General features: G+C 41.7%; 1 protein-coding gene across 1 annotated transcript in view; it reads left to right on the top strand.

Moving 5' to 3' along the window:
* MMD (monocyte to macrophage differentiation-associated) overlaps window positions 1-17685 on the top strand; it is a 44125-nt gene extending 26440 nt beyond the window's left edge. The window contains exons 2-7 of the mRNA XM_010578749.1: window positions 6338-6419; window positions 12969-13129; window positions 13954-14028; window positions 14473-14574; window positions 15408-15477; window positions 16800-17685. Of these exons, the coding sequence (XP_010577051.1) occupies window positions 6338-6419; window positions 12969-13129; window positions 13954-14028; window positions 14473-14574; window positions 15408-15477; window positions 16800-17000 (691 nt within the window). The 3' untranslated portion in view covers window positions 17001-17685. The remainder of the gene's footprint in view (window positions 1-6337; window positions 6420-12968; window positions 13130-13953; window positions 14029-14472; window positions 14575-15407; window positions 15478-16799) is intronic.
* The last annotated feature ends 9927 nt before the right edge of the window (window positions 17686-27612 follow it).

Raw genomic sequence — 27612 nt, forward strand, 5'->3', positions numbered from 1 at the left:
TGAGGTTCAGGAGGTGAGGACACCCCCTCCCCCCCGGCTCCCCGGCCGCCCTGAGGGATGGGATTCCCCCGGCCGCCCCCGCGCTTCCCTCACGCCCCGGCGGGCACGCTGGGGACCCCGGGCGACGGCGGCGGAGCTCGGGGTCGTGTGAGGGGCTGGGGTGGCAGGGAGCGGGGGGGGTATCCGAGGTTTTCTCATCTCCCTCCCCGCCTCATGTCGCCGGTCGCCGTCCCCGGGGCCGAGGGCCCGCGGCATCGCCGGTGCCGAGCGGGTAGAGCAGAGCTGTCCCGCCGGGGTGTGTGTGTGGGAGGACGGACACGGGACTCTGCATGTCTCGTACTTATTTATTTTTTTTTCTTTCTTCCCCTCCTTTAAACGGGTGAAGGTTCACGCATCCGGCCGTGTGTCCCGGCCCCGGCCGTGTCTCCCGCGGAGCCCGACCTGTGGCTCCCGGGCCGGGCCGGGTAAGGCACCCGGCGGCTGCCCCGGCCTCCTGGTCTCCGCGCCCCTCAGCTGGGCGCCGGTGCTCTTTGTTCTGGCGTCTCTGGGGGCGGATTGAGGATGGTGCTGGTATTCACTGGGGGTGGGATGGGGGGTCCTGGGTGAACACGCGTGTACCTGGGCTGTAGGTACCTAATTGCTCGAAGTCCGGATGCAAGGCCGGGAACTGTTGAGTGACAGTCTGTCTCCCAGATTACACCAGTTTCTACGATGGTTTCCCTCAGCAGGTACACAGCTGTAGGGCCGCCCTGCTCTCCTTTTGCCAACTTGCTCAAGAAACCAAAGCCTAAGTATTATAAAGGAAATAGAATTGAAAGAGAAAAACACGGATGTGGTCAGACCTGGTTTCTGTACTAGCTCACACCTAGGCTGTTACGCTGGCTGATGCCTTGCCCCTGAGCTCAGATGTGCTGCAGCACCTGGTCTGGCTTCTGTTCGCTCCCCGCTCTTCGCTTGGAATTTTGCCTTTCATACTTGCCAGAAGGTTGAGGAGTCTTTTTGGAGGTCAGTGGGATGCACAGACACTTTTTTCCATGACCTAATCTATGTGTGATGCCACAATTGTTAATGGGTTCTCAGAGTATTGCAGAGTTCATTTTATCTTTAGTATCGTGCTGTAAGTACATGAACCTTTACACAGCATGTGATTTCACTGATATTTCCAAATACGTGGTCTGTGTCTGTACTGATCTGAATTATTTCTGTGACTCGGTTGTTCAGCGATAGTAAAGGTTATGTGAACAGTTACAAACCACAGCCAGATATTTTCTGATCGAGGAAGGAAGGTGCCTAGTCCAGAGCAATATGGCTCTATTTTTAACTGTATGGGCTGAATTTATAAAGAGGAAATGTTTGCCAATTCAGTCAAAGAAAGCAAGCTTTTTATAAACCTGTTAGTTTCTCTTCAAAATCTTACCTAAATGGTTATCGTGAAAATGTAGTGCTGATCTATTTTGACCTGCTTGTGATTTTTTTTGTTTTTGTCTTCCTCTTGAAAACAAAGAGCCTAGATAACGTAAAAATTGCTTCAGTATCTAAATATGTAACCCCATTTAATGTATGCTACTGCTGGTTTTGTGGAGTTATCCCCACCTTGTTGCAGTTTCTCATATGCTGTTATTTGTGGCTTATTAGGTCTAAATGGCCTCTCCTGCTGCTGGAAAGCACAAGAAAAAAACAAGATACAAAAAGGGGTAATGTGCTTTTAAGTTGGTAAAAGGAAGTATGAGGCCTTTTGAGCTGAATAAAGGAAATGTACTTCCTGAAAAGACTAAAAAAATCCACATCTTTGAGGCTATTATCAGTGCTTGCTGTTTTTACTGACATTTTACTTCTTGCTGAAAAGAGTAATTCATTCAGCAGATGGGAATCAAGGATAAGGCAAGATTTGAAAAGTGCTTTTCTTTTCTGCAGTTTGGGGTGTAAGCTTGCTTTGCTGTGATACCAGACAAATGCCATACAGATACGTGCAATAGATTTGGGGTTTTATAATTTATTTTTCTAAGATGGTTTTGCATGCAAAGACAAAGCTTTAAGAACCCTTAGATTTTTCTCCTGCTTTCTCTCCCAAATACTATGATCTCTTAATTCTGGAATCACTATGAAGCATATATAGCATCTACTCCTTGGAAATGAATAGGAACTTGAGATCAGGGGTCTCTTGCAAAGTCTGGATGGTCCATATGTTTAACATCTTAAATATTTGAAGTGTTTCAAGATCAAAGTTCAAGTAGTGTAAAGGGTGGGGTATGAGTTTCTTCTCTCTTTTTTTTTAAATTGTCATGTCTTGGTACCCCTTTTCCACTTATATTGGGAATGTGCTCATCAAAGAAGGTTGTTTGCATGCTGTGAAACTGTAAAGCTTGGACTTCCTTGGCCTCAAGTAGTTCTTGTGCTTTAAGAATGCATTTAAATTGTGAAAATGAACTCATAACTTGGTTCAGTGCAAAGCATTCTGCTCTCGTGGCTGGCTGCAAGTACTTATTAGTTGGTTAATTTCAGAAATTTCAAATTATGATATTGACGGAGTTAATATTTTATATTAGAGATCTTGGATTTTCAGTATCTTAAATGGAGAGGTATTTATGTGTTCTTGTGAGATAATGCTGCATATCCCCTGATTAAATCACTCTGGTTTCATTAGAGTTCCTTTTAAAGAATACATTAGAGATTTGTTAGAGAATCAGAAGACTCCACTTAAAGATGTTTCCTGTAAATTGTGGTCCAGTTCATTAGAACCTTATCAGACTGTCCTGCATTTGATGATAACCTTTAATGGTTGTGTTACAGAGAGCCTGTATTAAGGAGTAAACAGTATCTGAACACTGTATATCAAGTTTCCACTTTTAGGAAGGTGAGATTATATTCCTCACAATTATCATTTTCAGAAGAGGTAAACTTGACCTGTAGGGAGGAGGAGAAACAATGTCCCTGTGTTGCAGTATTCATGTGGCAGAAAACAAAACGCATCTGGTGGTGGTGGCGGCGTGGGGTTTATTTATTTATTTATCTTTAAGAAAGAACAGAACAGTTTTTGCCTCTAGACTGTGAATAAGTCAGCAACCAAATTATTTTGCCTATATATTGCAATGTCATATGTATATGTAACTACAGGAGTATATGACTGACTTTTTTAACCGTCTGTGTCAAAATAATTTTTCCTGGGTTTGATGAGCACTTCAGTGTAGTATCACAAAGCAGCTATTTTCAAACTTCAGGTCTGTTTCTTAAGGCATTAAACACGAACTGTCAAACTGGAAATGAAACAAGAGAAGCATTGGCTGGAATTACTGCCCTATTCAACCACTTTCTGAATGATCCTTCCTCTAAAGTTCCTGATAACATTTATAATTAGTATTATAAAAAGGCATAGGACAATAACTGAAGCTTTGCTTTACTGAAAATGCTGTTGGTGAGTAGTGACCTGAGCAAATGTGCTCCAGCATTTGCTGCCCGGGTCTTGCAGCCTGTTGCAGTCGATACCTTTCAGAAAGGAGAGGTGCAGGTATGTCAAATGTACAGCAAAGTTAGGTACTGGGGTATTGCGAGATCCTTTTCTTTAAGGTAGAGGTAAAGTCTAACTCTTCCTCTCCTGCTAAAACACACTGGTGGTGATGGTGGTGTTAGTAGTATAAACATGTAGGTGAAGGGGATGGGTGAAGTATAGCTAATGGTGGTGTTCTGCTAGAACTCTCTCTGGTGGAAGAAAAGCAAGTTTCAGCTGTTGTGGGAGTCCAGTGAAGCTTTCTGTTCAACAGCCATGTTACTAACCATTTTTGTTGTTGTTTTAAATTAAATAATCAGAATTGAAGTATATATTTAAAAAAAAAAAAGTTTGAAATGTTTTGTAAGTGTGAAGCTTTCTGAAACCTGATGCTTGTCTGTTTTGCCAGCCTAAAGTTACCGCACAGATGAAGGAGTATTTGCATCATTCCTATGCTGGCACAAACAAAGGGGAAAAAAAAACAACCCAACCCTTTGTGTAGGTAACAGACAAAGGATAGCTTTGTTAATGTCTTCCTGTTCTGTTTTACTGCTAGTAACACTGTCTTTAAATTAGTGTGAATAAGAGGTCCTAATAATAAATGGACTTTTCTGAAGTGTTTTTTCATAATTCTGTCTAAAATCTAACATTACACCACGCTCTATTGTGACTGCTTTAGAAAGATCCAGTATCTTTGCTACTAAATAAATATAAATGAAAAGGAAAAAAAATTAAGAGTAGTCCCCTAATGGATAATAGGAGGCCCCATTAGCAGGCTACCTTGAATTATTTATAGATTTTTAGATGATGGTAATATCTTGTATCAAAATTTGGAACAACAGAAATTGTAAAGCTAATACTGAGGATAAGCTTATTCCATTTGGTTCTTTAGTTTGGGCTGGGTTTTTTATTTTTAATTCTTGTGAGACTTCCAAGGTACCACCATGGCCTTTGGAGAAATGTAATAATATTCTAGACGTAATCAGTGAAAAGTTTCCCATGACTTTGAATTTACGGAGTAGGGCAAGGGCAGTCTAATCCTGGTCACTCAACTGAGCCAACAGATGCTTTTATTTTTAAATGGTTTCCTAACTTGGAAGCAGAACTGAGTAAACTGAATGTTCCATCTGTAGAGGATGCTGAGATGGTCTTCAGCAGCTGTTGAAGACCTGTACGCACTAGGCACCAAAATAATTTTCCAAATGTTCTGCGAGCCTCTGTATATGACTACAATGTCATTATCCTCTTGGAGATGAGAGCAAGGTGTCATCTGTCACTGACAAAAGAATTGCCATTTTTTAACAATATATTAACTCCCACAGAATTATTCATTTGCTAACAACCATTTATACTCAACATGAGTGAATGAAATTTACATTTTTCTTATCCTTTGTATTAGTAACAGTTGAAATTGTTTTTTTTTGAAATTGCTACAATTTGGAGAGAGATCATGACACTGTGTTAATTTATCAGTGCTGTTAAGTTTTTGTGTATCAGTTTAGAAAAAAAAGGTTTACAAATCATTTAATAAATCAGTCACGAAAACCAAGTGTCTTATATCCCAGAAATCTGGAACTGCTTACTCAAACTATAAGATTCTCGTTGGGGTTTTTTGGTTGGTTGTTTTTCCCTGGTTTGAGATTGGCCAATATTTTATGGATGTCATAAAAATAGGACTAGTTTTGAGTTAAACCAGGAGGGACATGGGGGAGGACCAAAGTTTATCTAACAAGCTCTTTATATAAATCTAGCCAAGAAAGTTGCTAAGAAAGCTGCTCTCAGTTCTGAACATACAGACATGCTCTGTATTTGTTGTGAAGCTGTTCCTGGCTTGTTGGATACCTGACTAATTGTCAATGCGTAGTTTTATAATAGTCTGGAGTAAACTGGAATTTATTAGTGAAAAAAAAGCACTTGTGTATGATAGTAGGCTGTGCTGGGTTAACAGTACTGTACTGTAGCTGGAGTAGTTCCTAACTTTGATTTGACTGTCTGGTTGCATATAAACGTGTGCTGTCTTTTAGAGGTTTTTATACACAGATTTAAATTGTGTAGTTTCACAGGAACAGCTCAAGTACTTGGTTTTTTAGAATAGTTGAATGCAACGCTTGTATTGGCAAGTTCTTCCAAAACTTTCTCAAGTTTCATCATATTTCATTTGGCTTACATAGACTGTGTTTGGTGTGATTGTTTGTTTGTTAGGTAATGTTTGAAAATTCTTAGAGAAGAAGGTGGAATGTCTATGGTAAGCCTCTTGAAATTTTTCCTTTTCGGAGCTAACCATTAGAGTCTCCTTTCTTCCCGGTGTAGCTTGGATCTTGGTTACAGACAGAAAATAGGATTAGCCTCAAAGAAAAATCGAGCCATCTAATGCTCCAAACACAAATATTGCTCGCTATGGGAATTGAAAAGTCAGTGTTCAAGTTGGTTTATTCTGAGGTGTTTTAGAACTGGAATATTGCTCTAGTTTCAAGAACTTCTTAACAGAAGAGTAACCCTTGGCAGCTATGATGAAGTCCATATTTCAAGAGTAATTTGAGTCCATATTATGTAATTTAAATAGGAAATAGTTCGTTCTTCCTCTGACCAGGCCATCGGAAAAGAGGGGGTCTGAAGTTCTGTATGCAAAGCCTTGATTAAAGATAACCATCTGCTGTGACAGGCAGTCACAGAAATTTAGTTAACATATGCTTCTGTTAGAGAACTTATCTGCGAGAACTTACAGTTCAAGTAACTTATTTTTAACATGTCTGTGCTTATAACTTTTAACACTACTAGGTTGTAGGTACTCCATGACGCTCCAAAGAGATGGTTTATTAACTTTCCTAAAAGTACCTCTTAATTATTCAACAGGTTCATGAACCACCCAGCTCCAGCGAACAGCCGCTACAAACCCACTTGCTATGAACATGCTGCTAACTGTTACACACATGCAGTAAGTACATAAGTACATTTCCCCTTCTTTTTTTTTTTTTTAAATATGTTTTGATAAATTTTGGGGGGTTCACATGGCTAAATGCTTACCTCTGCCCAAGTGTATCCATATTTACAACCTCTCTGGTTTTGTTGTATAAGCTTCAGAAACAGTCCAGAAAATGTAACGTTAATTAGATGGCTGGTAATCCATCCCTGTTCTGAATCTTTAGGAGCTCCAGATGCTTCATAAGATTCCTTTCCACCGAAGTAAGTTACATGTCTTTAGGTGGTTTTCCTCTGTCCCAGTCAAAGGATGACCACGGTAAAGTGAATGTAGGCCTATACTAGTTAGTCTTGCAAGGCAGATTTCCCAGTACTGTGCTGACATAATATTGTGCAAATTGTATACTGCAAGTGTAAGAAAGATTTATTCATGTTAGAAGTGGAAAGCTTCATAAGACTATCATGTGGGTATTAGCTAGAAGAGCTGGAATGGCTTAGTTCGGATGCTTAATATCTATGAATCGCTTCTTTGAGAAATCTGCTATTTTGAAAGAGGCACTAATAATGCTGACAGCCCTACTAAAAGTCCTAGTCTGTCTGTATTTTCATAATGTAAGGATCCATACTAGATTTGAATATACGGTATACAAAATAAGGAAAGCAGGTTTGGGGGGGGGGGGGAATTGGGAAGTTAATTTGCTGTCCAGCACTTTGAAAGGGACTTAAAAATGTGTGTGTTTGTTTTTTAAGATAACATTTGCCCTTTTATAAAAGCAGCTTGTGCTTCTCCTCAGTCCCTTGTTTAACTCCAAACATCTGAAGTATGTTTGACTTTTTGTCCTCAGTCTCTTATCTCCAGTGTGTCTGAGTGAGCTACAGATACGAATGCTCAAGGTAGTGCACGGGACTCTTCAGTTCTAGAAAGAGCTGTTCTTAAGGATCCTTTGTGTATCTTTTATAAATAACCAACATACAGCTCTGTGTTGCTAGTAAAAACAGGATCACCTTGGTTTACATATAGAAAAGCTAACTGAAGCTTACGTGTTTTTAAGCCAAGGGTCTCATGTACAGCACTATGTAAATACATGCTCATTTGTCTAGAGAATGAAGCAACATTCTGTTAGTTAGCACAAGTATGTAGTTTATCTCATAATCCTTGTACAGATCTTGTTTACTCTGGCCAAAAAGTTAGATTTCAAAATATCTGGCAGACGTTGCTGTAGTCCTTAGCAATTCTAACCTTCATCTAGTTGAAAAACAGGCATGTCTTATTCCTGCCTGTTAGCAGTAGGTTACAGCCAAGATGTCATATCAGTATTTTCTGATATGCTACAGATTCTGGTGAAGCTGTCTAATTACTTTCTGAACAGTCAAGCTACGTGCTAAAACCTACCAGGAACTGTTAACAGCTTGGGGATATGCAATATTAACATATCCTTTGGAAGAAACTAAAGTGTAGTGTAAAAGAGGGATTGTTACTTCTTTAATAAAATTGTATGCAATAAATAACTTCTAATCAAAATTTAAAGCCTTGAAATAGGAATCTAATCTGGGGAAGCACAGTGGATTATACAGAAAAAGCTGGGGGCGGGATGCTTGCTTCTCCTCTGTGTTACAGGCTGTTTTACTAAATGTTAGACAGTCAAGCGGTTGAGTCTTTGCTGCTAGATTACGGTATGAGTTGTCAATTAGACATTGATGTAATTTCTACAAAACAGAGTTTAGCAATGGTTCTCCATATTTTTTTTTTCAAAGCTGTATTCATAATAGAGAAAGTGGTCAACTTGTATTTTACGAGCATGGCTGTACTCCTCAGTAGGTATCCCGTCTGTTTTTTGACTTAAAAATACACAGTAGTCAGTTTAGGCAGCTGCTTAAAAAAAACAACCAAAAAAACCCCAACCAAAAAAAAACCCCAAACAGTAAGTGGGGATACAGAATCCCATGCATGGCTTTTTGTGACAATACTTAAAAGGTAACTTTGTGTAGCATAGTAAGGCATCTTCACATTTCTAACTAGTAAGGGTATTTAAAATGTCTTGGATTTTTTTAGCTTTAAATGAAGCACTGACTTGTCTTTAGACACTAGGAGACAGGAAGGGCAGCTAAGCAGTTGAATACAGAGACACAGAAGACTGCTCTCTGTGTTTAGAAGAACAGGAAGGAAACGGTGTATGAGAGAAGCAGGAGTTGTAAGAATTTGAGTTGTAAGGTAAGCTAAATCTAAGGGGAGGGATGGCTCATCGTGAAACTTTCTAGTGTATATAAGGTTTAGCAGACAAAAGATAGGCTCTGTTGTATTAAAACCTCATAATTTAGACACTGCTTGCTTTATACTGCTCTAAAAGTTTCTTCTAACTGCCTTAAAAGGAGGAACTATTCTTAAAATAAGTTATAGTCTCTCTATTCGAGTCTTGGTTTGTGCAGTGTATGGAAAAAAGAAGAAAGAAGTATAAATATTTAAAAAATGAGGCTTGGAGCATTTAGCAGGCCATTTGAGCATGGAAGAAGGTGTCATCAAAATTTCAGAAAGGCTTTTATGATGAAAATGTCTCCATTCTACCTGACTGATATTAGCAGTTTCTCTGTTCTGTGTATTGCACAACCCAACTTACCAGTATGCTTCTCCCTCCACGATGCTTGTCTCCTTATTTGAGAAGAGAAAATTGATGAGTAGGGAGACACTGTACTTGGCTTCAGGACTACGCTCCTGGAGCAGGCAGTTTGAGATGGACATAGTCCTTCATGGTTCCCTCTAAGTGTCACATGTGATTTTGGCTGCTTCGTTGATCTTTCCATTGTCTTACTTTCCAAAGAGGAAGTGTAGGGACCATCTTATGCTGTTAACGTTTCCCTCTCAAAGAAAGGCATGCGAGATTGCAAACAATAACGCCGTGCTTTGCTACAGTGGCTTGTGCATCAAAGGTCATTGTTGCTGACTACAAGACGTGCATAGCCTTGTGTGCAAAGAAAATAACTTAATTAGGCATGAATGTTACATACGAAAGCAAAAATTTTGAACATCTCTATGGGAGAGATTGTCTACAGAAATACAGAAAGCATACAGATAAAATGCTGACCAATGTACCAGTATCCTAAGCAACCCCAGATAGATGGAAGATACAGGATACTTTACTGCAAGGTAGTAACCAGAGAATGTAATTTCCCTGAAGTACGCCTGATCAGGTTTACAGCTTACTGTTTCAGCATCTTTCTTTGTGCCTTAAGGCTTTTTGCAGTGGCTGCTATTTGTGACAGTAGGAGTTGTGGTAGTCAGTTTCCCAAAATACATCATATGGGGGTTGTGCCCAAGTCTCTTCTTGAAGATTCCTGCCTATACCTGTAAATAAATATATTTTAATCCTTTGTCTTCCTCCTTATTGCAAAGGGGTTTGTAACTTCACGTTCTCATTTTTTTTCTGACATTTCTCTACAAAACTTAGTGAAACTGTTGCCTACTCTCTTGTTCTGTAAATCGCTCTACCAGCCCCGTTTCTGATTTAGCAAGTATTAATAAAGGTGCTAAAATCAGTAGATTGGAGTATCATGGTTCTGGGTTTGCTCACAGTACCTTAAATTGTTGGGTTTAACAATACTGATTTGGAAGAGTCACACTTCATGCTGAAAGAAGCAAAGCTTTTTGTGACTTGTAGCTAGTTTTTTGGGGTTTTTTTTTCACTAGAAATGCTGGCAACTTAGAAATGCTATGTCATTGCTGTAAAATGACATGGCACAATCACACTCATTCTATTAGTTCTGACTCTTTGACTACTTTTTTGGTAAATACCCTTCCTTTTAAAGGACTGATTGATTGCTTCTCCATTCTGAAGATTAAAATGCAGTTCTTGCGCTAGAGATTTTTTTCAAATGAACATGGGAAAATCCGCCTTGTTTTGTTGACTAAAGTGTTCTATTTCTTTTGTAAGATGCATGTGAGATATAATTAAGTCCATTGCATCATATGTTATCTATTATGGCATTAGTATCTAACGAACTTTTATCCAGTTGGCTGGAACAGCAGAGTATCATTTCTGGATTTTGTCTTTAATCTAGCTATTTTTGGTCCGAAAAAGAGTAATAAAACATCTCTTGTTTAGTGTAACTGTTCCCATGATGCATATCAGGCACAGAGGGAAAGTGTTTCCAAATAGAATACTTAGAAAAAACAATAAATCCTTCTCATGGAAGTATAGTGCTCTTCCCTGTGAGAAGCAGAATTATTCTTCAGAGCCAGGACAAGGCAGAAAAGAGATTAATTCAGGTCTTCATCATGTATTCATTTGTAGCTGCATTCTTCATTCTGAAGGTGCAAAGAAAGAGGTGATAAGAAAATTGCTTATTTGTTTTAACCCTCTAACTTTATATATGATAATTACTGGAAAAAGTGGTTGGCATCAAACTCTGTGTTGCCCCATTTGAGCATTACACATAATAGCTTAACTTGTGAAATATTTATTTTAGTAAAAAAGCTGGGGTATCTGTGTAAGAAAGGCACTGTGTAATATCTAAATCTAGTTTCCAAAGAGGTGTTCCTTCCTATAAAATGGTCTCAATTGGAGCTCCAGGCAGAATCTCTGCACAGCTCATGCCCAGGCTTTTAGTAGGGAATTAGTAGGGATTTGCTATTTTACCTAGTACTTGTGTTCACGATTCTTGTGGGTACATAATCTCTCTGAAACTTTTTAGTTCTCTGTCAAGTTTAATCAAAACTGAAATTCGCACTAGAAATCGGGAAGGAAACTGATGAACGTGGATACAGCGTGACTGCACAGCTTAAAGAAACATGGCTAGAAAACTATTTCTGGAGCTTAGTATTTTCCCATCTCCTGCAAAAACTGCCACATCTAGCCAGTTCGTTGCTGTCTCAAGGGCTTCAGCCACACTTTAAACTGTATGCCATATGTGGGAAAACAGGAGTGACTAATCTCCTGAAGAGAGAAACACTTTAACCGTTCTTGAGTTTGGGGGCTATCCAGGATATGTATATGGAAATTTATGGTTTGTGATAAATGAGAAGCCAGACGCGCAGACTATTTTTGGCCTTGAAGTGCATGAGGTCAACTTCCATAGTCTCATTAAACTCAGAAAGCGTTTTCACCTCTGGTCCAAATACTGTGGGTATAGGAATGCTATACTTTTCATTTCCATGGCTCTACAGCTTTTGGCGTAAACGTACTAAATTTTGCAAAAAGGAAGAAAATACAATAGTAATGAAGCTACAGTTGATGTATTTCAAAAGCCAGAAGTAAAAGCCACTTTTTTTGTTTGCTTGGCTTTTTTTAAGTCTTTGGATTAACCATCTACTTTAGAGTCATTCAGTCTGCTCTGCATCTTCTGCACTGTAGCTGTGATCAGAGCCTCAATTTCTTCTAGTCTGTAAGCAGATAAAGGACAAAGACAGTGCAGGCTAGACCAGAACTACGCACTCTTAAGCTATCAAACCTGTAATGCAAAGCAGAGTTGCTAGATTTGTTTAAACATTGCTTGTTCCTAGCTTTATTGTTTAGCATGTGAGACTTGGGTTAAACTACGAAGAACTTAACCTATGAAGCTTATTTACAATTCAGGTGAACAAATTAACATCTTAAGATACTTCGTAGGGCCTGGAAGGGAACTTGTGCGGCATTTTTAACTTGGAAGGCTGACAAAGATATACCTTCATGGTGGAGGGAGACAGGTAGAAATGTCTGAGTCAGCAGGTTTTTTTCTTTAAATACTTGTTGGACATGCTCCCCCCCCGCCTTTTTTTTTTTTCCTAGTTTGTTTTTTTCTGAATGAGACAAAGGTATATGATGTAATTTATTCTGGAAAGGAGTATAGTTTTAAATGTGTATGAAGCCTGCAGCCCACTTCTTAGATACTTCATGTGAGCCTGCTAATTCCATCATGATGTTTTAACAGTGGTTGTTTTGGAAGATGTGAATTAAAGCTGCTTGAGAGGGAGGTGGTAAGGAAAACAGACTTGGATATGCTGCATTAGAAGAACATAATCTTTGTGCGTTGAGTCTATTCATAAAAGAAGTTTGCATCTAATTTATTTATGATATCTAAAACCCAAGTTCTGCAAAGCCTTTGCTTAATTCTCTTGTCTTCTACTTAACTGCATGCTTCCAAATGCTTTCTCTTTTCATTTGGGACTTAAGTTTATTTTGGTCTGTCCTGTGGTTTAGATCCAAGCCTAGAGTAAGATCAAAACTTTTTAAATAAAAACACAAAGCAGAATGTGAAAATAAAAACACTGGTAAAACTTTGCAGATTCTTTTGTTTGTCTGATTTTGTGTCATGGCTAGAGGAGCTAGTAACCTAGCCTAATAGCATGTGAGGAGAAATTTATCGCAAACGGGTATAACCTAGTTGTGTGAGACATTGCTGAAGTCTTGACGCTTGTGTGTCAACATACAACTAAATGAAAAACTTGCTCCAGTTAGGAGTGTGCCATCAGATGTTTTACATATGGTCTTATATGGGGCATACTGCAGTTTTATCTGCCCTGCTGTTGCTGTACTGTGGGTGGTACTATGCTGGCTGCCAGTAAAGACTTAACAATGGCCTTTTGTTTTCTTAGTTCCTCATTGTTCCTGCGATTGTGGGTAGTGCCCTTCTCCACCGGCTTTCTGATGATCGATGGGAAAAGATAACAGCATGGATGTATGGCATGGGGCTCTGTGCTCTCTTTATTGTCTCCACAGTATTTCATATCGTTTCTTGGAAAAAGAGTCACTTAAGGTATCACTATAAGATGTTTTATTTTCATCTTCTGTGATGTTTTTCCATTGTGTTTCTCAGTCAAAAACATGATTTTACAGAAGGCTGGAGTGGTACCTTGTACTGAATCATGAAAAAATCACCCTCGATTCTGTTGGAAGAAATAGTGTGCCAAGCTCATACATGAACAAACTTTAATGTCTGCTGCTTTTTCGCAAAGAAAATATGTGTTTTTCTAGGCCCTAGTGGCTCTTAATCCAGAAGTTGAATGGGAAAAACATAATCTAAGTGAGTGGTGGATATAATCCCATTGCAGAAATGAGAACACTGTCTGGGAGTATATGGCACGCTCGAATACTTTGAGGAACGCAGAGTTTGCCAAGAGAATTATAATACAATACACAGCTAACTAGCAGAAAGCCTCCTTGGGAGCAAGGCAGCAATAGAAAAACTAAGATGTGATGATTTTTTTTTTTTTTTTTTTTTTTTTCCATTATGACTCTTATATAATCCTGGGCCGTAAATTGGATTCAGTAGGCGCTGAATAGTAACAGTTGCTGGATTAGGTGGAGTTGATGTGACAGCTTTCGGCCTCCTTGCCAGAAAGCAGGATGTACAATGGGGTGGAGAAGGGGAGAAGAGGAATGGAGGAGTGCTCATCTCCTACGTGTCTCACTTATGACCTCCTGAAGTTGAAGTCAGCTGGACAGTCTTCCAAATGTTTTTAAGAGGTTATGGAGCTGAGGGTATTTTCCCCAAAGTAATTCCAAAGTGTGTCAGAAAACTGAGATGATACAAAAATCTTTCCAAAATCTGTCTTGGTGACTTGTTCTCTCTCTTACTAGGACCATGGAGCATTGCTTTCACATGTGTGACAGAATGATGATCTATGTCTTTATTGCGGCATCATATGCACCATGGTAAGAAATCAGAAGCGCAGCTTCAGAATTAAAGCTTTTTCCAACGTAAACAGTTTATCATTGCAGCTTTCCAAAATCTATAGGTATCTTCTTAGATGCAATTGACCACATTTTGCATTGTGAAATGCAGCATAATGTAATCGCCTGGGATTTGCTGAACAGAAAGCAGTATTAGAAGACAGCAGAAAGTAATTTATATTCCACAAACCCCAGTTTATGCTTCCTTCACGTCAATGCAAACACACCTTCTGCCTCTCTGTGTATAGAATGTCCAAGTGTCTTCTCCCATGTCATGCCTAAGTTATAGCTCTGAATATTTATATATTTTTATCAAGCCCTACTACTCTTGTGTCACTCAGTATGGTGAGACTGAGTCCACAGTACTCCTGTGGACTCAGTACACTCCATTTCATCACTTTTGTCTTGAAATCTTTGTACCTCCAGGTTAAATCTACGTGAGCTTGGGCCTCTAGCATCTCACATGCGTTGGTTTATCTGGCTGATGGCTGCTGGAGGAACCATTTATGTATTTCTCTACCATGAAAAGTAAGAATTATTATTTGCATTTAACTTTAAACTGAAATTAAAAGGTGGGGTGGGGCTTTCTTGCTTTCTGAGTGTTCCTATCCAGCCTTTCACACATTGAAATAAGAGCTTTGAAACAGTGAAAATATGTGATGAGAATGACGCAAACTTACATCTTGTCAGAAGATAATTGTATTCACCCTGTCATAACATGTCTTTAGGCTATATTGTTGTCTTCTTTTAAAGGGGTGGGAGGGAAGTATCCACTTCTAAAACTTTTGCTACAAGAAAGCAGGGGTGAAAGTGGGTAGGGTAAGAAACCAGTTGAAACGATGGCTTTCTTACGCCCCCAATTTATGTAGCATTGTGTATAGTTTATACTGCAACATTATATTGTTTGTATATACTGATGCATATTGACTCCTGCTACCTTCTTATTTTTGTTTTGAGATGCGAGTCCTTGAGTTTCAGATCTGAATTCTTGAGCCTGCTTTCATTACTTATCCTCAGGGAGGAAGACCCAACTTCTTTGTTTTGGAGATGAGCTATTGAGGTTCTTGTCAAATAAGAAAATATAAGTTGTCTCAATGTTTTATTCTCACTAGTACTTAATGCAAATGAATGCATCTAGGCAGTATTTAGAGAAGAAGGTATTGCCTGCAACTGTACAATGTAGAGATAAATACTAGCTTTATTTTTGTCATAAAACACTGGTTATTTATCTGCACAGAAAGCTTTCTGAATAGTTTAATGGACCCATGCTAACATAAAATTTAAAATATTTTCTTTACTGTTGAAGGAAATGTTGATCCTCTTGTACACCTCCTTACATGACTCGAATCGTTCCTTTTTAGGTATAAGATTGTTGAACTCTTTTTCTATTTAGCGATGGGATTTTCTCCTGCTCTGGTAGTGACATCCATGGTAAGAAATGTGACTATTAACATTACAAACATACAAACTTTCCTTTTATAACTAGCTTAAGTTCCAGTGCAGCAATCTTTCTTCTGAAAAGATGTTAATTTTAGGCCACCGTAACTGTAAATGTTCTCTGCAGAAGAACCAAATATAGTCAGTTATATATATATATATATATTTTGAATTCATAGTTTACATTTCAAGGAAATGCTACCTTGTTTTGCTGAATCTGGGCCACAGGGTCTAGATAAAAAGAGGTTAGGTTCCAAACTCCACTTCTGAAGACCCTCACTTCTGAAAGGATGTCGGACATAACAATTCAATTACTTCCTTTTGAGTAAAAATGATAAAGATGTGAAGTACCTTAGCCTGTTGAAGAATGTTTCTAGATATTAGTATTTATCAACTTACTTAATGCCCACTTACCACTTGCAGATTGGGGAAAGAAGTTTTTTCTTTATGAAAGTGCAATGGACTTCTGATAACACATCTTTTTCTTGGTATATGTAAGAGCTCCCTGGAAAATCTAATCAATTGATGCTGTGTTTTGGACCAAGGTGGGGGAAGTAAATTGACTCTTACCCCTTTCAAAATTACTTAGGGGCAACAAAGCTAGAAGGTTTTGTCTCTTACTAGAGGATTCTTTTTATCAGTGAAGCAGGGGAAAATTGAAAAGTTTAGTAGTCGAACTTTATCAAACTGATGCACTGTATCTGGGATACTTGATCTCTCAGCAACTGGTTTTTTTGTGGTTTTTTTTAAAAAGATTTCTTGGTGCATCTGTAAAGCATCCTGCTCTGTCTTGTCCACCTCAAAACTTTGACTATTATTTATTTATATTTACATATTTTAAATAACTTTGAATAACCCTCTCTGCTGCTAGTATAAATCTGACACCTCTACAAGGTAATGCCTTAACTGTTCCTTGTGAATGTTGTGCTACACCAACACCTTGCTGGATGCTTCATCCAGTGAGGAGTTGCATTACACTCACGCTTATGCACAGTAACGTGGGTTTCTTTTTCTCCGCGTTTGTTCGCTCTGCTAATGAGCATGAAGCAAAACATCCAACTTGTCTTAATTCTTGCGTTGTCCCTCTATTACTTCTATAGTGCTGTGGAGACATATTATATAAATAGATAATTATATATTTCACAAAGTGTAATATAAATATACTGGGTTTCTCACTTGTCCATCTGTCACACCCAAGATGTTCTGAGTTGACAGCCAGCTTTCTTTTCCTGGGGGGAAAGCACTTTGTATTTTGTGCATAAAATACCCTTTCCCTCCTTTACACCCCATCCCTATCTTTCCTTGTTAATTGACAGAGCAACACCGATGGACTTCAGGAGGTTGCCTGGGGAGGCTTGATATATTGTCTGGGTGTGGTGTTCTTCAAGAGCGATGGAGTCATTCCGTTTGCCCATGCCATCTGGCACATATTTGTGGCCACAGCAGCTGCTGTTCATTACTATGCCATTTGGAAGTACCTTTACAGAAGTCCTGCAGACATAATTCGTCACTTATGATATATATATAAAAAAAAAAAAATCTGCACTTGGCCTCTGTAACAGTATTATTTGACTTAAGGAATTCGGGGAAATTGGAAAATTGCACAGAAAATCTGCACTGACTTTGATAGTTCTCTGAACACAATTACTGTGAACTGATGTTGTATGTGTCCTGCAATTGCCCATCTTACGGCAAGTGCTGTAAATAACGAAGATACTGTACTGCAGTACCAAGAATCCATTCCATGTTAGTAGAACTGGCTACCTGATGTTTACAAATAAATTTTGTATTCTAGTTTAATTTTACAATTTTTAACTATGTGAATTTTTCTAAATTAGTGATTCAAACGGTGAAGTCAGTGCAATAGCAAAAATGTAACTCTCTTGATTTGAAATTGGTTTCTATCGCCTTTCCACTAGTCATTTATTAAACATGAATCACAGACAAATAATCTACTTTTACCACTCATTATCTTGGTATAATGTGACTTTTATAGAAACTTTTTGTGTTTTTTGTAAACTTTAAAAGTACATTTATTGAACTGAAAACACACAACTGTCATCTATGCAGTTACTCATGTTGCAAAATCTTGCAAGAAATAGTTACATTCCACATACTGTACTGACAAGCAAACGTTGTACCTCTTCCAAAGGTTGTATTACAAGTGTAATTGTAATAACCACTTTTATGAGCTAAAATCTAAATGTGATTCTGCTGAGTTTTAACATGATAGTATTCTGCTCATCTATAGTACCACTTAAACAGCACCTTAATTTGGCTTTATCCATGATGGAAATGAAGTGCTTGAAAAGAAATAGTTAACGTGATTTTTCTCCTCAAGATTCCCAATTCTGCTCCGTGCTGCCCAGCCAGGCAGCAGTTTGGATGAAAGCTGACTTATCAAGGGTTGACAGTATTAAGGAAGATGGACAGCTAATATCCTGCTATCCATACCAGAGAGTCAGTCATTTCTCTAGAATCTGTACACACATTTCGGTGCTGTAATATTAAGGCTTGGATTTTCAAAGGGATTTAAATTGGCCAGCAGAACCTGTTCCCACCAATTTTCGTTGGGGCTGTTCTGTTGGGAACTCCTGGTCAGAGCAGCAGGTATAGAGCGATCGCTGACCGCTTTGAATTCAAAGTTATTGGTTCTTCACAAGAACAGCCTTTCAGGGAGGAGAGCTTGAAGAACTTCCTGTGGTGTCACTTGTCGTGTTGGGACTTAACACAGAGTAAAACTGGTCTTTAATTGTATTGCTGTCTTTCTGTACAGGAAAACCAAATGTGGTAGCAAGTCATGATTGTAGAACACGTGCATTAAATGACCAGATGTAGAAGAGTCATTGTAATTCTGTTTGTCCACTAATTGTATCCTGTCCCACTATATAATGAATGTCTTATATTAAGATTGACTTTATCCTTTTTCTAATTTACTCAGTTTTTCATGTCAGTATTTAAAAACAAAACCAAAACGTGTTGCCTTTTTCAGATCTTGTTCTGGATATTGCCTGTCTGCAAACAATAAGTAGCAAGATAGGGATGTTTTTCAAGGTACCGTTTAATACTGCACCTAAATTTGCCAGTGGGTTGCATATTTTAGAATATATACATTTATATACGGAATTTACAGGAGGGACAAACTTTAATTTCAAGGCATTGAAGAATTGCTGTATGGTGTTAGGAGGTGATTGGAGAAATGGCACCACTACGGCAGACTAGTTAACTGCCCCAAAAGAGAACAAATGGAACAACTGGGCAGGTAATTCCTAGTACAACAGTCTCACACATCTGGATGCCTCAGTTTTTTTAACATTGTGTCTATTTTAATATTTTCCACTTTTTGTGAGTTCATATATTTTGTTTAAATGCAGTACTGTTAAAACCACTAAAATACATGTAGAAGTTTTCTGTAGTCAAAAGTGAAACTGTTGCTTGAATATGTTTGTTTTAATTTTAAGTTAATTTTTCATGGCATTGCTTTTTGGAGTGTTTGAAATGGTTTTTAAAAAATTTCAATTCGCCAAAAATATTTTTAATTACTGTATTCTAGTCAATATGATATTGAATGTACTAGACTAACAATAAACATTTTGTGCAATTTGGAAACTTGTATTCTTGGCGGGTTTTTTTGGGGGGATTGGAGGGTCCCCTCCAACACTTATGCAGGAAAGTAGAGGACTAACGCTGTTGCCACTCTTGACATGAGAGATCCAGAGTTGAACCTAATGACCCTCATGCTTGCTCAGTCAAATCTTTAAAATAATATTAGGAAAGATTACAATCCAAATTATTCCATTTGTGATATGGAAAAAAGTATATTTATGTCTAAATTGTGGTCAATATTGGGAACTTGCTACTTTTCCCTTTGCTGTTCTGTATCAATTTTCTTATACCATTATCCACCAGGGTTTGGTTTTCTTCAATTATATAACACTAATAATACATAGTTTTACTCCTATCCCTATAGGAAAGCATAAAAAATAGAAAGCTGAACTAAAAATGCATTTCTGTCTGGAAAACATGTCAATTAGCCTTTTTTTTTTTTTCTCTTTTTCCCTCTCTGTCTAATTGCAGCTCTCTGGCCTGATTCCTGCCAGGAGTAACAATAGTGCTTTTTCCAGTAATGTTTGCTGCAGTAGCCAAGATGTGATTTCTTTGTCCTGAAGCAAATGTTTTTAAAAGCACTTCCTTCTGTATTTTCTGTGCCTCTAGGTTTTAGAAGTGCAACAAGTATGTTGAGTCTAAATGAAGCAGTGATAACGTGTTTTGGTTTTGCAGATGGACTTTTCCGGAGGGTGTCTAGGATGCAACAGGTCCTTTGAATACTGGATATTTTCAGTCTCATCACTTTTTCTAATGCAATATTGTGTGCATCTAAAAAATAATTTGGTTATCTGAAGGGATTCATTTAAGGATTTATTCTAGAGTGCACTTCTTTGTTTTGTATTGGTTTTTCTAACTCGAGCAACAAGGACTGCACAAAGAAAGTACTCATTTTTATTTCTTTTAACAAAAGCAGTCATAAAAGCAGGCTTCTTTTTCAATTCTGTCTTCCCCACATCCCTCTTAATTACTTGTGATTATGGTAAGACATTGTATTACCATCTTCCAGTTCTGGGTAAGTAATGATGTCCTTTCAAAGGAGGCTTGAGTGTCTGAACATGGTTTTTGCAACCTTTGCTGTATCTATTGAATTATGGTGTAAAAATGGGATACTTCAAAGGCTTTTGGAAACAGCTGGTTATCATGGTTTTCCAAAACTTTAAAAAGTTACCTAAATTCCAGATCAGTGTTAGCAGACAGACAAGATGTTCCATTTAATGTGTTTTTACACAGTTTTGTTCCAATTAATTTTTTGCCTGACTTGAAGCACCAAGCCTGCGTCAGGCACGCAGCGTTCCAGGCGTTCCATAGACCAGCAGTTCCACGATGCTGGCAGCGCACCGGATGGAGTCACGCGCTTCTGGGGCTTGGGGTTATTGCTGTGGTAGATCATAAATTGCAGTATGGCTTCTTACATGATTTTCACAGCTGGTAACTGAACTTTTACATGAGGATATGTGAATGGTGTAAATCACACGGCTGTCATAGCATTTTTAGAGCTGCTGCTTGGTGAAATGTGTGAGTGTTGGGGGCTGGAATGAGCAAGTTAACGAGAAGATACTAAAGTTTTTCATAGAGTTTTTTCTATTAAACCTTTTGCTTAAATGTGCGTCACACTTGGGACCCTGCTGCTTGTTTGGAAACCTCTTTGAGTCACCTACACAATTCTTTATTCAGGTCTGGTGTATTTAGCCACGTGATTCCTCCGGAGGCTAAGGCTGTCATGTTCACATCGTGTGCTTGACTAAGTCTTTTCTCCGTGCTTTGCTGTTTTTAGAAGAATGCAGGATGTTAGTCTCTGCTCGCTAATTGCTTTCGCCATCAATAGGTGTCATAAGGTTAAAACTAAAAATAGCTAACAAAAGAATGACCAGGATGGCAAGGCGGACGCTTGCCGGCTCCGCGGTGTGGGCGCTTTCAGCCCGTCTGCCTTCCCTGGAACGCCGCGCGGGTTGCTTGGCTTGTGGCGTGGACCGTCGCTCTTCAACAGCTAGAGGCTGCTCGCTGTCATTCTGCTGCTATTTGAAAGTGTTCCATTCATCACTTGTCTGAATAAATTCACTAAGCACTGTCATAGTCTGGAAAGGGAATGTACATAAGAGACCTGAAATGTTCGCTAGTGGCTATTTGGAAGCGCTGGGATGTTTTTAATTTGGTGTTACAGCAGCGCTGGGAGGACTGGCGTTGCCCAACTGTGACACACGCAGTAAGTAGCGTAGTGATAACACTGTGCCTGAGGCTAAACACCTCCAGGCTGCTCAGTGTTGGTTTTGGACATGCTTTGCAGCCTGTCTTGAAAATTCCACAAAAAGAAGTTTGGGGCAAAGCGCCTTCAGAGTATCTGTACCACGTACAAGCTGAACTAATGGAGTAGTTCAGTCTTGCAGGTCCAACCTCTAGGGAAAGCAGTGGTTTCTTTGAAAAAGAGTTTTCAAATTCCCTTTTGGGTAGTATTTTGTAGCAGGCTGACATTTTGTTACTGAGCTGGGTGTCTCTAGCTTGTTTTCACACCAGGCATCCTCCTGTTTGTGGTGAGCCTGATCACAAGCGGTAAGGGTGACAGTGCTTGTTCCCTTCGCAGAACCAGGGCACTTGTTAGCAAGGATAAGCTGGGGAACCAAAATCCTCTTGCAAAAGACTAGCAGTGAAGCCAGCACCAGTTTTATAACAGAAGTTACATCATTGTCTTTAATGAGGCTAGCGTGCTCTCAGAAGGATATATTCAGATGTCTTTGTTGCTTAGCAGCGTGAGCCCTGCTGGCGGTGGATTTGTGCGCCCAAATCCTTTAGGTGCCTTTGAAAATCTCCCTTAAATTTTCACGTAGGTGAAAAGCCGCTAGTGGAGACCTACTGAATTAGTGGTTTTAGCTCCAGCAGATGTTTCCTGGCTTTCTGGTGTGTCGTGTTGGCTTCCAGGAGTGATGCAGAGGTGTGTGCAGGCAGTGACCAGCCACAGTAAGCGGCTTCCATGACATGGTCAGCCAGCGACCGAGCCTCGTCTCCGACAGGACATTCGGAGCAGACCACAGGATGTTTGGGTGGAGAGCTGTAGTTATTCAGGATGTTGAAATGCTGAAACCCAACCCACAACACCTACTGAACTTAGGGAACCTGTGGTATGTTTGGCTTTGATTTAGTAGCATCGTAAATGCTAAAGGATTGAACGTCATTGCTGTGGGAACTCAACCATCTCAAATTAAAACCCCCACACTTGGGAAGCTAAGCATTGGTTTAGGAAGGGAATATGGATTTTATTTTTTTTAAATAGGTATCTTTGTATGTGAACGTGCTTGACTGATTGAAAATGGCTTTTGTCTTGAAGCTGATGGTGGTTCTGAGCAGCTTAATCGGCCTTCTGCTAAATCACTGAAAATAAAGCTTGAAGGGACTCTCAGATATTTTTAGCCCATCCTCTGCCTGCGGGCAGGATGAACTCTGCCTGTCATTCCTGACGTGCTTGTCCAACGTGTTCTAAAAAGCCTCTAACAATGGGGATTTCACAATCCTCCCAGGCAGTTTATTTCAGTGTTTCACCCTCTGCCCTCTTAGACTTTTTTCTGCTATCCAAGCGATATTTTCTTTGCTGTAGTTTAAGCCCGTTACTCCTTATCCTGTCTGCCGTAGGCTCAGAGAAGAGCCCTTACAGGCAGCTTTTATATAGCTGGAGACTGTCACTTCTTCCCTTGCTTTTTTCTCCCCTAGATTTAAACAAACTCAATCCCTTCAATCTTTCTTCACGGCCACCTCGTTTAACAGAGCCAGCGGGGTGTTCCAGAACGACTTCAGACACAATTTTCCCCGCTGGTAATGTGACATAGGGACATGAGAAATTAGTGACAGTGCACAAGGAGGGAGAGGTGGGAGCAGGAGCTGTGATCCTGTGTTCAGGAGAGAGGGACAGCGAGCCTGGGGCAGGCAATCCCCCAGAAACCAGCGGAGAGCCGAGAGGGGAACTGCTGTGGAGGAGAAATCAGCCCCTCCTGGGGCACAGCATCATCTTGGAAGAAGGAAAGTCCCCGAGGGACCAGGCAGGAAAGGAAAAGGATGCGATGCTGGCTGGGGAGGGGGCTGCAAATGTCACCCACTCGGTTTTCACGCAACCAGGGGAGTTCAAAAGCATCAGGTGCCGCAGAGATCGGACATGGCTTCTGGCCGTGTGGTTCAGGGAAAACAGGAGCTCGGACCAAACGCCACAAGAGCCTTCAGAGCATCCTGCGTGCTGCCTGGCCGTGCACCGCGCAGCTGGGCAAAGGTGCAGCAGCGAGGGTGAGACTGGAACTGGGCGCTTGGCACCCACTGGGGAGCCGCTGGTTGCAGCGGTGCTGCTGCGATGGGCTGGGTAATTTCTGTAACGTGCCTCAGCGAGGGTCTGCGTGCCCATGGCTGGGTCCTGCTCCAGCCAAAGCGCTCCTCTCCCTGCTCTGCTGTCGCACGGCATCCCGGGAGAGCTGCTTTTCCTTCTTCTTAGTATTTTTGTTCTGGTTATTGGTTTGTTTTATTGTTGTGTGAGTGGCGGCAAGGGGTGTTGTTGGGGTTTTTTTTGTTGTTTGCTTGTTTGTTTGTTTGTTTTTTAAACTAATTCTCCTTTACCTTACTTTCTGAGCTGCTTTTTTTTTTTTTTTTTTTTTTTTTTTTTTTTTTTTTTTTGGTATCTCAATACAATCTCTCACCCATCCCAAGCGCTGCGCTCGCTTCCCACAGAGCTCCCAGCAGCATCCTCAGGACAATCCCCCCCACATCCCAGCCGGGGTGCACTGGGCATCCCACCAGACACTCGCTTGCTTCCGTCCAGCCGCGAAGCACTCGCCACGCAGTAAATATTCCCACGTGAACCAAGGTCAGTCCTTGGTGGTGCGAGCGGGGCCGGACCTCCTGCCCTGGTGACTCAGAGCGGGGGAGACGCCGGCACTGGCCCTCGGCTGGCACAGGGTGACACCAACCAGCACAGACCGGTGCCCGGGCGGGCGGCAAGTGCTTTGTCCATGGTTTCTGCTCCGGGGGGGAGCGGATCTGACCCTTCGCCACAGAAACGTGCAGCGGGGTGCTGGAAATGAGCAGCGCCCTGGCCGGGAGCCTGGGCTGACCCGTCAGGGCCCGGGGCCAACTTTTCCTCACGAAACTTTCCGAAAGCCGGCAGCATCCTCCAGCTCTGCCTGGCAAAACCGTTGTTTATTTGCAGCTGAGGTGGCTGCAGCCTCTGGGCCATCTTGGCAGCGCAGCCTCACGGGGCTTTGCCGTTGCAATCCCATTTTGCAGCCCTGGCTGCTGATTTTTTTTTTTATTTTTTTTTTTTCCAGCCCCGTCCCACTGGGCAGGGGAGGGGAATGGCAGGGGCGATCCCGAGGGGCTGCAAAACCAGGGCAGAGCAACAGCTCCCTTCCCTGCATGGGCATCGCTCCCTCTCCTGCCCATGCCACCGTGGGATGTCCCACCTTGCTTAATCCGGGGCCACCGGGACCTCACAGCGTCAGTCCTGGGCCACCAGCTCATCTGCAAGGTGGGTGCGGGGTCCGGGGCTGAGGCACAGTGTCGGGGCTGAGCAGGTGAACGTGTTTTTTTTTTCCCCGGAGGTGATGTTTCTGGGTGAAGGCTGCAAGGGTGGAGAGGTAAAACTGACTGAAATACAGGTGAGAGGAAGGAGGGTGCTGAGCTAAAGTCTTTGTTAGAAGAAATTACTTCTGGCTCGTTTCATCAATCCCAGGTGAAACTTGACTATTGATTGCTATCTAGAAGTATGGCTAGGTCTCATATTTTCAATTAAAATTGAGTCTACTAATACACAAAATGATTGGACGAGTATGTTTTACACCCCTAGACGCCAGCTGAAGCATCTCGGACAGACGCTGCTCCCGCTCCCTGGGCTGGGCACCACGAGCACCCCATGGGCGACAGCCCCCCCACCCCGCCGTCTCATACTGGGATGTACTGGGAGAGCCCTGCTGCCGTCAGCGCAAGCATGTGGCAAAGCCGTGGCGCTGATGGGGCGATGCTGCGTTTGTCCCCTGTCCCCCCCCAGTGACATTTTGGTCTTTGGCCCCACAGCCCCTTGCCACGGGGCTGGGTGAGTCCCCAGGCGAGCGGCTTCACAGGGTCTCTTACCCCGCTGCAGCGGCACGGAGGGAGAAACGCGCTAGGGAGGCTATGCCAGATATTAAGGAGAAAAAGAAAAAACTTGATGGAGGTTTGAAGCCAGGCCCAGCGCTCGGCAGCCACGCACGGCTCTTGCGTGACCCCTTGTGTGCGGAAATTGCAGAAATGCAGCTCTGCACCCGCGCCCACGGGTGTCTCCATTTCTCCCCTCCACGTTTACATTTAAGAGCGGATTACATGTAAAAACGACATGCAGATGTGTAGCAGAAACACACTGGTCATACTCAGGCATGACGGCAAGTCTTATTTATTACTTCTAGGTATTGCTTCAAGGTTTTTTTTTTTTTTACCAGCCTGACTTGCTGTGGAGCGCACAGCTGCCAGACATGCTGTGAGTATGGCTGCCTGATTATTTTGCTCCTGAATAATTTTTTTTAAGCAGCTGGATAAGCATAATAGAGGGTCTGAAGAGTCTTGAAGCTTCTTCAATGTTGACAGTTTCATGAAAACTGGGGCTTATTTAAAAAAAAAAAAAGAGAGAACTGGGAACCTGGGATGCCCCAGTCCTGGAGGAGCTGCTGGATGCGCCCGTGGGCAGAGGGGACATCGCGGGGACGGTCGGATACGAAGCCTCGGCCGCGTCGGAGCCCGGGTCTCCAAAGGCAGCGTGGCATCCTTGCCGGCAAGCAGCCCTTGCAACGCTATAAATAAGTAAAAGCGACGCCCTGGTGTTGATGCCATAATTTGAAATATGTTCTTTGCATCTCGTAAAGATGTGTTTGGTTTCCATCTCCTGGGCTCGGGGAGGAGGACGAGCAGGAGGATGGGGCGGTGGGCATCGTGCCCGGGCTGGGGTGGCTTCTGTCGGGCAGTGCCCAAGGGCTCGGCGCTGAAGAGGAGCTCAGCCAAACTGCCCTTAAATTGAGCGGCTGAAAGCTGCCGTCCGTTCCCAGTTCAGGCTGGAACTGGGAATAACTCTGGCTGTGACAGGAGCCGGCCTCTCCTCGCTCCGCTTCTCATTAGGAAGAGCAGGAGCTGTTACCCCGTGCCGAGATTTACAGCCCCGCAGTGCCTTGCCTGAGCGATTTCACATGGGCCGTTTCTGGAGGGAATTTTATAAATATGATCCCATGGTTTATGTCTTTATCCTGCCTGGTGTGGGTGGGATGAGAGGATTTTTCGGTCTCCGAGGTGTGGGAGCAGAGGGTCCTGGGGGTCTGGGTCAGTGTCCAGGCGGGCGGCCGGCCCAGCTCCGCAGCCTCCAGAGGGCACCAGGCACCGGCAGATTAAAAACTCAATTAAAAACTGCCTTGATTGAGCTGCTTCTGGGTTATGGTCAGCACAGGCGGCTGCGCCTCGCTGGCCACCGGCATCCCGCCTGCTCCGGTAGGGTTGGGGCTGGTACCTGCGGTTTTTGGGGCAGCTGGGCTCGGGGCAGGGGGGGATTTACAGCCAGGGAGTGAATTTTGGGGCGCTGAGCCCCTGGTTTGGGTGCTGCTGAGCAAAGAGGCAAGGGTGGCTCCTCGGAGTGGGTGCGCTGGGCTTGTCGGTATCTGGCGCTGGTGGGTGTTATTGGAACTTTGTTTTCATGGTTTGGGGCGAGGGGTTGTGCCTGTTTCAAGTTCTTTTCTTTATTTAACGGTGGCAGCGAAGTGACCCGGCCTGCCCCGCGTTGTCCACGGGACGGGGACCCGCAACGGCGTCAGCCCAAGCGTGCGCTGGGACGTGACCTCCTGTGCTGGGACGTGACCTCACGTGTGCTGTGACGTGACCTCGTGCGCTGTGACGTGACCTCGTGCGCTGTGGAAGACGTCGCAGCCAGCCGAGGTGGCATATGGCCCGCAGACAGACAGACAGACACACACCTCCCATGTTCTGCAGCAGGTTCGCTTTGAAAACACACACACACATACGTATGTGTATGTGTGTATATGTACATATGTGTATAGATGCATAAAACTATGTTTTTAGATATGTGTGGCTATGCAGCTATAAATATACATCTATATACATAGTTGTATATATATACACACACATGGAAAAGTTTTATCACCATGATCTACATTATATACCTAAAATAGATTATTTTATATACTTACGTTATATATTAAAATGCTATTACATATGCTTTAGAAATAATAATTCTTCAATTTTATATGTACATATGTATGCTGATGAAGAGCTAATTGTATGTGAAACTCTTCCACCATGTATATTACTGTATATAAAAAAATACAAACATCTCCAAATGCATGTATTATCTGTTATATACATTATATAAAATATAATAATAAAACACTGCTAAATATACACCTCATCTAAGAACATATAACACAATCCGTCTGTGCGGTTATAGGGATCTTTTATCTTACAGTGGGACCTGGTACCCAACAAAGTTTTTGGTTCCTGTGTGCTCAGGGCAGGGTGAGGGGG

This window comes from Haliaeetus leucocephalus, unplaced genomic scaffold (assembly GCF_000737465.1).
Source record: "Haliaeetus leucocephalus isolate CR32 unplaced genomic scaffold, Haliaeetus_leucocephalus-4.0 Scaffold646, whole genome shotgun sequence".
Lineage (NCBI taxonomy): Eukaryota > Metazoa > Chordata > Aves > Accipitriformes > Accipitridae > Haliaeetus > Haliaeetus leucocephalus.